Below are 9,972 nucleotides of genomic sequence, written 5' to 3'. Positions count from 1 at the left end.
CACTTCATTCACGATCAAGGTGATTCACACAGCTGGGTGAAATGTAAGTACATCTGCAGCCGCTTATCCACGGACGCACCGGACGGAGCGTTCAAGAGCAAGGGCTGTGATTGGCCGAGTTTTCAGTGTGTTGTTTCTCGGTCTTTTTAGCAGCCTCTGCAACATGCTAGTCCACTGTAGCCTATAAGCTTTGTACATAATGTCAAACCTAGTTTTGGATTCAGTGGCAAGATTTCTTGATTGTACAGTGCCTGTCTCTCAGTAATGTTTTAAAATGAGAGCTTTGTCAGCTAGCAGTAGACTACTTTGTCGGCAGTCATGAGAAGTTCGCTTGCTAACAAAACATAAATATGCTGCCCAGAAACCTTGTGAGTAGTTCTGAATTTTTTTACTACACTAACGAGGTTGAAATATAGCCTTTGCCTACAGCATCTCCTTAACAGTAATGTTAACAAAATGACAGCATTCATATGACAAAGGAAAACGAATTCGGTCACTCAAGGCTGTGCCACAGCAACCATTAATTGATAGCTGTTTTTGGGACACGTTAAACATTCTTTATAATGAGCGCATACAGGGAGTAAAACGACTTGTTGCCGTTTTGAGACATAGCCTAAGCCAGTGTTTTTCAACCACTGTGCCGGGGCACACTAGTGTGCCGTGAGAGATCATCAGGTGTGCCGCAGAAAATTACCCAAATGTCACTCACAGGTCCAGAAAAGCAACTGTTGCATCAAAGAATTTATAACCACATGCTCTCATTGATTGTATGATTGCACTATTTGTGGTATGCAGGCATTGTACAACGGGGGCCCCATATCCAGTATTCACAGAATCACCACATATCCAGTTCATAACAACAATTAAATTAGATATAGTCACCTACAAATTAAACAGGGCGCTTGTTTTTTTGAGCAGGTCTTGCATAGAAGCCATAATAAGGCCATACCTGTGTATTATTTGAAATGTTAGGCTATGGTATGTTTATTTTTTCTTCACACAGGATGTTAGTGTGCTGTGGGACATTTTAAGTGTCAAAAGTGTGCCGTGGCACAAAAAAGGTTAAAAAACACTGGCCTAAGCTATGTTAAGCTTTTTCACGTTAAGGTGGTATTTGTTGTTACATTAGCTTCAGAAACACCGCTTCAGAAAGCTGCAGGGGAGCATGGCGCACAAAATAACGCGGGGTTAAATGTAACATGGACTTTTTCCCTAGTTGCAGAGGGTTGATCGGGACATGCTATTGGTCAGTTAACCACCAGGTGTTCCACAAATGTTCAGTCAGTATGGACGTGTTTTCACGTAGATCTACAGCAAAACGTCTTTTGAAGGCATCAAAGTAGGTGGTAGGCTACTTGTCTTTCGATTACTGAGTTGTGGGTGCAGCTCACTGACTCTTGTATCATCTAATAATTGTCTTGTAGGTTAAAAATGAACACCGTTTTGAAACATGTAGTCAGCACATAGCAGGAGCTATCTTATCTTATAATAAACGTGACCCAGCGGTGTTAGTTGTAACACGCTGTTACAACTGTTCAATGATGTTCCAATACAAAAATATGCGCGTTAGTTTAGTTAGTTTTGTGATGTTTTGCACTTTTGCCTCATGTGTTTTCAGGTTTGAGGGCTTTTCTTGGCAAGATTGACCTTGGTTAGACTCTGCTTCCATTGACGCATATGTTATTTCTCCGTATGGAAAATAAAGTAAATTTTCGACACACGTCTGCTATTAGTGCATGAGTTATGAATCATAAATAGTCAGATCCTATCCTATCATACACATTCAGATACATTTATTGAATTAATTGAATTAAAAACAGCCTTTTGCATGAGTTAGTAACCCCGCATATGGGGCAGGTTGTAACATTTCACCAGAGAGGGTTAAAGAAGGATCTTTGATTTCACCTATCGCCACTCTCGATGGAATTGTACAAGAACAGTAGGTCCTACAAACAAACTTCCAGTGCACATTTGTAACAGAGATATGTATGTTGCTTGTTAAAACATACGACTAGTGAAACTTAAATGATTTTAGAAATATTTAGCCAAAGCCAAAAAGTATTAAGACAAAAGCTGGAGCTGGAGCACTACAGGTATCCCTTGTATCCTCTGGTGCTCTTGGAAGGGTTAAAAGTTCATGAAGCAGTTTAGAAAAAGATTCCAGGTCCAGTCACTCAGTAGGATGCAAAAAATTACAATTTATTATTATGGGCTAAACCATTAAAAAAACACCAACACGTGTCGGCTCACCAGCCTTCATGGTGAAGGCTGGTGAGCCGACACGTGTTTGTTTTTTAATGGTTTAGCCCCTAATAATAAATTATCATTTTTTGCATCCTACTGAGTGCCTGGACCTGGAATCTTTTTCCAACCTGCTTTAAGAGCCAAAAAGTGTTACTTTGTGCCCCGCGCTCCTGCTTGTGAAAGAAGGGGTGGGGGAGGGGCGCTTAACATGAAAAAGCTTTATGTCCCAAAACGGCAACAAGTGGTTTTAGTCCCTGCAGGTCTTCATAAGCTACAGGAAGTGGGGGGGAGGGTAAAATGGGATGACCAGAGCCGTCTTCGCTGGAGCTGCTATGGACGGTCTAAGCCTATGTGTAGAGTTCCTGACTCAAGAAAAAGTGTGTGGTCCACCATGAAAGCCTTATCCCTCACCTGCGCATCCTAAATGGAAAAAATACTATACCATTACGTCATTATAAGACTTAGTTTTGACTTTGACTTTGACTTAGCCTATTTTATGGAAACGATTGGGAAGAACATTTGTGCTATTCAGAAAGCATATCTTCTATCGTCTTTCCAGGCACACACTTGTTACCATAGCCTATCGACTGCCTAAACAGATTTTAGGCTCTGCTCTTGGGTTTGGCCTCGCAGCGAACTCGACCCTCTTGTTGCTTGCAGTTTGTTAAATATGCAGATTACATTATTTATTTCTGATTAATTGCGTCTTTTGCAACATCTGCTTGTTAGGCTCTGCTACTGTCAATGTCCTTGTACAGGTAAATGTTCAACAATTGCTGGTGTACAGGCTATAATCAATTAGCTAAATCATTTGTCCAGCTGTTTAAACATTTTTGTGTGCTACATTCAAACGCATCGTTGTCGTTTGAACGTCGCAAGCAGGCATGTTGCGGTTGCAATTTAAGTGAAATTTCTACAATATCCCATATCCCACTCTGATATTGAGTTGTTTCATTAAGATAAAATTCTTATTTTTAATTTTGGGTTCGGCAAAGGACGTTTTTTGCCTTTTTTATTCATGCCCTTTACAACTATGCTTATCCGCCCTGGCAAATTTCGACCAGTGCATGATGAGACAGCTTTTATTACACAACTGAGAAATAGGCGATTGGGCCAACTCTAGCCTCGTCTGCCACTTGCCTTCATATTTTTCTTTTCAAATTTGTAATATCACTCAATCAATTCGTAATATTCGTATTTGTAATATCACTTGGAATCAATTTGTTGTGTGATTGACATCAGACTAGTCATTAGCTAGTTAGTTGTGCACTGTTTCCCACTCAGTAGTAACAAACTGCCTACTCCGATGAATTCTATTTTTTTTGCCAATATTCTTGTCACCCTCCCAGAATTCTGAATATCTTTGCTCGCACACTGTAGGAACTGTAACGTGATTAATGACACGTTACAACCAACTCTGCTCAGCTACGACTAGAGAAAGAATCTCCCGTGTGTAAGTTCACTCCAAGTTGGCCTACCCCATAAACTGCATGACAGTAGGCTATTTATATTTATCTATAAAATTACCACATGCGTTTGTTCAACTTCATGAAGCAGAATTACGCAGCCTATTTGCACACATTTTGTTTACGCAAGAAAGAGAAAATACAGCGCACGCGATTTTGGGCTGCACTAAACTCGCGCCCCTACCTTGTTGTCTTTATGGTTTCCTAATAACTTTCTTATACTAAATAGGACATGCAAACAATGACATGCCCAACCCTGGAACTGACTGACTCTCTGTCTCTCTCTCTCGTGTGTGCGCGCACGCGCTCTAAGCAGCCTACGTTTCAAATTATGGTAGCCTAAGGTAACGTTCAAGTTAGATCTGCTGCATGAAGGAGAGTGAGAGGAAACCCGTGTCCTGCTTTTATATAGGTCCATCTCTTCTCACAGTTCCAATGCATGATCCGAATAATGGTTTCATATTTGTTAGTCAACTTTGCAAAATACATTCGGCGCTACACTCGAAACATTCGGGGCTGAAGTCCCGGCAAAATCGGCTGGCGACGTCCCTGATAAGATATATAATCTCACGCTATTGTATTATCATATATGTTTGGTAATGGCTCAACTTTCTCTGATTTTTCTACTGACTTCTACTGAAACTGGATGCATCACGGAAGCAGTAAGTCAAGTCGCATCAAAAATAGTGGTGGCAGAACTCCCAAGAGCCACCCGGTGGTTGTTTGGGTCAACTGCAGTTTGTGCCATTTCTGCCGAGAAAATGGGGTGAGTGATTCATGAAGGAACCCGTCCAAACTTAACTGATACCCACTGTATTGGCAGGAAGACAGGACTCTGAACACACTTGAAATAATTATGTTTATTTATGTTTAGCGCACAGATGCAGAGAGCCCAAAAAGTTTTCCAGAATAAACATTTTGTTTAAATAATGTATATTTTAAATAAATCTGATGTCATGGTCTGTGGTGGTCTGTCCACCACCCCCTGCTGACTCAGACACTGCTCTTGTTTGCGTGCCTGCCCTACCCCCACCTCCCAGTCTCCCAGTCTCTCCAGCTCTGCATCCCGGTGACACCCAACGACCTAAGCCACCATCACCTCACGACCTGCCCCCGCCTGTCACCTCCTTGCCTGTGCCTGTTGAGGTGTCCACGACTCTGGCAGCCTTGACAGGGACATCAGGGAGGTGGTCATCCCCTGCCCCCACCCCCACCCCCACACCCCCTCAATACCAGTGCAACACTCACCTCCACCATCACAGGCTATCGTACCCCCACCATCACTGGATAATGCACCCCTCCCCCACATGGTGACAACGACTTCAGTAAACAGCCATCAGACACACAGATCCCAGATGCCCCCCCCCCCCCCCCCCCCCATCATCACAGCAGATCAAGTAAGATTTCAACTAAAGAAACTTTGCCCCAAGAAGGCAGCCAGGCCTGACAGACTGTGTCCAAGGCTACTTAAGGCCTGTGCTGCTGAACTGGGGGAGTCACTGAAGCACATCTTCAACTTGAGTCTACGCCTCGGACAAGTTCCAACACTGTGGAAGACCTCATGTCTCACCCCCGTCCCAAGAAGCCACACCCTAGTGAGCTTAATGACTACAGGCCTGTCGCTCTAACATCACATGTGATGAAGACAATGGAGCGACTGGTCTTAGGTATGCTCAGACCCCAGGTACGCCATGCACTAGACCCGTTACAGTTTGCATACCAGGAGAAAGTGGGCGTAGACAATGCCATCACTTATCTTCTACACAGGACACATTCTCACCTGGACAAGGGGAAAAGTGCTGTGAGAATCATGTTCTTTGATTTCTCAAGTGCTTTTAACACCATCCAACCCCTCAGACTGGGAGACAAGCTCTTGCAGATGGGTGTGGACGCTCACCTGGTAACCTGGATTACAGATTACCTGACCGAGCAACCGCAGTTCGTCAGACTGAAGAACTGTCTCTCTGACACTGTGATCAGCAGCACCGGAGCGCCACAGGGAACTGTGCTCTCCAGTCCGTTCACCCTGTACACATCTGACTTCTGCTACAACACCGAGTCATGCCACATGCAGAAGTTTTCTGACGATACTGCAATTGTGGGGTGTATCAGGGACGAACAGGAGGAGGAGTACAGGAGCCTGGTGGAGGACTGTGCAATGGTGCAAACTCAATCACCTTCAACTCAACACTTCAAAGACCAAGGAGATGGTGGTGGATTTCCGCAGGTCTAAGCCCACTCTGCTACCAGTCTCCATTGATGGGGTCAACCTGGAGGTGGTAAGCACCTACAAGTATCTGGGTCTCCACCTGGACAATAAACTGGACTGGTCAGCCAACACTGACGCACTCTACAAGAAAGGGCAGAGCAGGCTTTACTTCCTGAGGAGGCTGCGGTCCTTCAATGTGTGCAGCAAGCTCCTGACTGCCCACTACTGTTTTACTACTGTTTTACTACTGTCCACAGCCTAATGTTTTTACTACCGTTTTACTGCTACACTGTTTTTCATGCTATATTAGCACACATGACCAATGGCTTCTGCTACAATACTGAATGGCTGTAACCCTTTACCTCAACCTATTCTTGCACTGACATAGTTTTTTATATTACCTTGTCTACATTATACTTTACTCTCTTATTTGTCCATATTATTTATGCTGGTCTCTAGACCTTATTATTGCACTGTTGCACTGTTGGACTACTTTTTGCACCTTCACCATGACACTCACTCTCTTGAGCACCTTACCATGCACACAGAACTACAGGACTACTGTTGGACTACTTTTTTTAAATACTTTTTATTTAATTGATATAGTATATTTAGTATTTAGTCTTGTTAGTTTTTCTTATCTTCTACTGTCTCTATTGTACAGTGGAGTTTTGTTATATGTTTATATTTATATTTACCATTTCTGCTGTAAGTGCATGTTGTATGCGATGTCTGTATGCTACTGAGACCTTGAATTTCCCCTTGGGGATCAATAAAGTATCTATCTATCTATCTATCTATCTATCTATCTATCTATCTAATAATATGGAATTGTAGTGGGAATATGTAGTGTATATATATATATATATATATATATATATATACACACATTATACATATATTTACATTATATATACATATGTTATACATATGTCAGATTAAACTTTCTTCCCTGTAAATGTCATGACAGATTTCATTTCAGTGAACAATATCCCTTACTCTGGCACTTTGTGCATTTTTCCACAAGGGGGCAGTAATAGTCCTCATATTACTGTCCCTGGCAGACGCCACCTTGTGGCTTCTTCTAATAATTACAACAGTGGAAGCATACCTATCCCATTAAATGCTGTTGCCGTAGTCTCTGGTCCAGTTATAGTTCCCTTTACCTTGGCCATTGAACGTATTGGACACTTTCATTTTCCCTGGCAGAACCAGAACATCTTTATTTTTCTGTTCTGTTTTTCAATCATTTTTCTTTCATGGCTGCAGTAGCAAACTATTAAATACTTCACTGGTTTATTCTGTCCTCTCTATCTCCATCCTCTAATGGCCACCTGAGTGCATAGCACAGGGGTGCGCATCTTTGCCTCTCTTCACCTGTGATTCCTCTCTTCCTCTTCCTCTTCCTCTCTCTGCTGTTGCCTGGCTGTTTCTCCTGCTGCTGCTGTTGCTCCTATCAGAAGCCCTGTCCTAAACATGCCTCTAGCCGCAAGCCCACTATCAGTAAGCACAAGGTAAGAAACTCACTTATCTTTGTCATATACGTCCTCTCTCTCTCTCTCTCTCTCTCTCTCTCTTTCTCTTTCCTCTCCTCTCCTCTCTCTCCTCTCACTCCAGTTTGACACAGTGCCTGAGGCCATCAACTCCAGCAGCACTGTCACGCTAAAGGGCTTTATCATGCACACGGAGGTAGAGTACACTGTGTGTGTGTGTGTGTGTGTGTGTGTAAAGGGCTTTATCATGCACACGGAGGTAGAGTACACTGTCTGTGTGTGTGTGTGTGTGTGTAAAGGGCTTTATCATGCACACGGAGGTAGAGTACAGGCACGGATGGGTGCCTACTGAGGAGGCTCTTCAGAGGGGCAGGGGTGTGTGTTGTGTGTGTATTTTCTTACCCATGTATGCCATCCTAGGGTGTGACTATGCACTATATGTGTGACACTGTGTGTGTGCATTCTCTTACCCATGTATGCCATCCTAGGGTGTGACTATGCACTATATGTGTGACACTGTGTGTGTGTGTGTGTGTGTGTGTGTGTGTGTACGTTGACACATGCTTGCTATCACAGGGTATGCACCCTCATGTATGCTGACAGAGTGTGTACTTTTAAGCATGCATCCTAAGTAGCATGCATCCTAAGTAGCATGCATCCTAAGTAGCATGCATCTTAAGTAGCATCCTATGCATCCGGAGCAGCACAGACTCCAGGTGAAGTATGGATTTGCATGTTTACATGTTTGTTTGCATTTCAACCAGTGCATGCTAAGGCAGACAGCCAGAGTTTCATTTTGAGGAACACTTTGAACACTTTAAATTGCACTTGTTTAGCCAGAGCATGCTATTACCCAGAGTGTTTTCACATGCCGGGTCATATTAATAGTATTAGATGGAGTAAGTGCCCTCCATGTGCAGTGCCCTCCACAGTTATTGCCACCCCTAGTAAAGATACGCTTCATAGCGTGCTTAACACCCTTCTAAAATCAATGGAACCTATGCCCTCTCAGGGCTTATTGCTTAATTTGGTGATCTATCCGAACCTCACAGTTAAAACACTGAGGAAAAATACAACCTTGACAGGAAGCAAATGTATTCTGAGGAAAAGGAATATCTCATAAAGAAATTAATATTTTTAAGTGGAGTGGTGCAGGTTCCTGTCTCTTTTGGGGTGTGTTACCCTATAGTAGTCTAGGCACAGAACAGGAAATGTATGCATGGATCGCTCTCAACAGATTTCATTTGGTTCACCTGTTAGCTGTTACCTAGAGACGATGTTTGTATCCGGTTCAACTTTCTCTGTCTGTAGATTTAGATCCCTGGTCAATGCCACTCTGGAGTGGACCTGGTTCTGGTCTGGCCCTGGTCTGCTCCAGAGTTAGCTGTTCACCAAAGATTCTAGAACAGAGCTGTTCTAGAATCTTTGCTGACCACTAGGGTGTAGTGTATGAGTCCTGGTGACGGCAGCTAATGTGCCTTTGACTGTGTGACTCTACAGGGTTTTGTGGACACCAAGATAGGCGGCAGCACCTCCCGCTCTGGTCGCCATGGTTACCCGAACACCATGTCGGTGATGCGCGTTCCGGCCCAGAGCCAGCTGAGCCACGGCTACTCCCAGAATTCCCTGCACCGCAGCATCAGTCAGCTGATCGACCAGGCGGACAGGAAGTCGCTGATGGACGACGGCGTGTGGGACACTGAGGTGCAGGGCACAGACAGTGGCATGGTGTGTGTGTGTGTGTGTGTAAGAGAGAGGCTGTGTGTGTGTGTGTGTGTGTGTGTGTGTGTGTAAGACAGAGGCTGTGTGTGTGTGTGAGGGAGAGAGAGTGAACGTTTGTGAGTGTGTGAAATGTGTGTCTAAGTTATGTTTTCTGAATGTTTTTAAAGTTATAGGATGATGTAAATGTATCTAATACGGCTTGAAAGTAATTGTGTGGGTTTCAAAGTGTCCTCTGTGTTTTGTTTCCCTCTAGTTTATCGCAGATGAGGAGCTGGTGGAGACCATTAAAGAACTCAGCTCCGTGGGCTCCGTCAGGAAGGAACACACAACCTTTACAGACACACACCTGTGATGGGCAACACACACACACACACACACACACACACATTTACATTACATCACATATACTGTACACACACACCCATATTCTACATGCTCGCTCATACATCCTTATTCACACACACACACACACACACATTTACATTACATCACATACTGTAGACATACACCCATATTTTACATGCTCGCTCATACATCCTTATTCATACACACACACACACACACACACACACACACACACACACTCAACCGTGTGAGTCTGGCTGCAGCAGTATGCTGATATGTGCAATAATATTTGTGCAGTCACTAGTACAGCATCCTCTGAAGCTTTGCAGGTGGGGTAGAGCTAGGATTTATCAGCATCACAGTACTCATTTAGACAGAAGGAAGCTCAGATGTTTTTTTGTTTTGTTCATGTAATGACAAGGGAAGCTGCCATGAAAATTGTCCCATGCCAGCCCCCGTAGCCTGCCTACTGTTCACCTGCCTGTAGTCTTGG

General features: G+C 43.7%; 1 protein-coding gene across 1 annotated transcript in view; it reads left to right on the top strand.

Annotated features, from left to right (window-relative positions):
- ush2a (Usher syndrome 2A (autosomal recessive, mild)) overlaps window positions 1–9,521 on the top strand; it is a 303,512-nt gene extending 293,991 nt beyond the window's left edge. The window contains 3 exon segments of the mRNA XM_048228289.1: window positions 7,380–7,433; window positions 8,913–9,140; window positions 9,388–9,521. Of these exon segments, the coding sequence (XP_048084246.1) occupies window positions 7,380–7,433; window positions 8,913–9,140; window positions 9,388–9,486 (381 nt within the window). The 3' untranslated portion in view covers window positions 9,487–9,521.
- The last annotated feature ends 451 nt before the right edge of the window (window positions 9,522–9,972 follow it).

The sequence above is a fragment of the Alosa alosa genome, chromosome 19 (assembly GCF_017589495.1).
Source record: "Alosa alosa isolate M-15738 ecotype Scorff River chromosome 19, AALO_Geno_1.1, whole genome shotgun sequence".
NCBI classification, from domain to species: domain Eukaryota; kingdom Metazoa; phylum Chordata; class Actinopteri; order Clupeiformes; family Clupeidae; genus Alosa; species Alosa alosa.
This window is presented reverse-complemented; position numbering and strand designations above follow the sequence as displayed.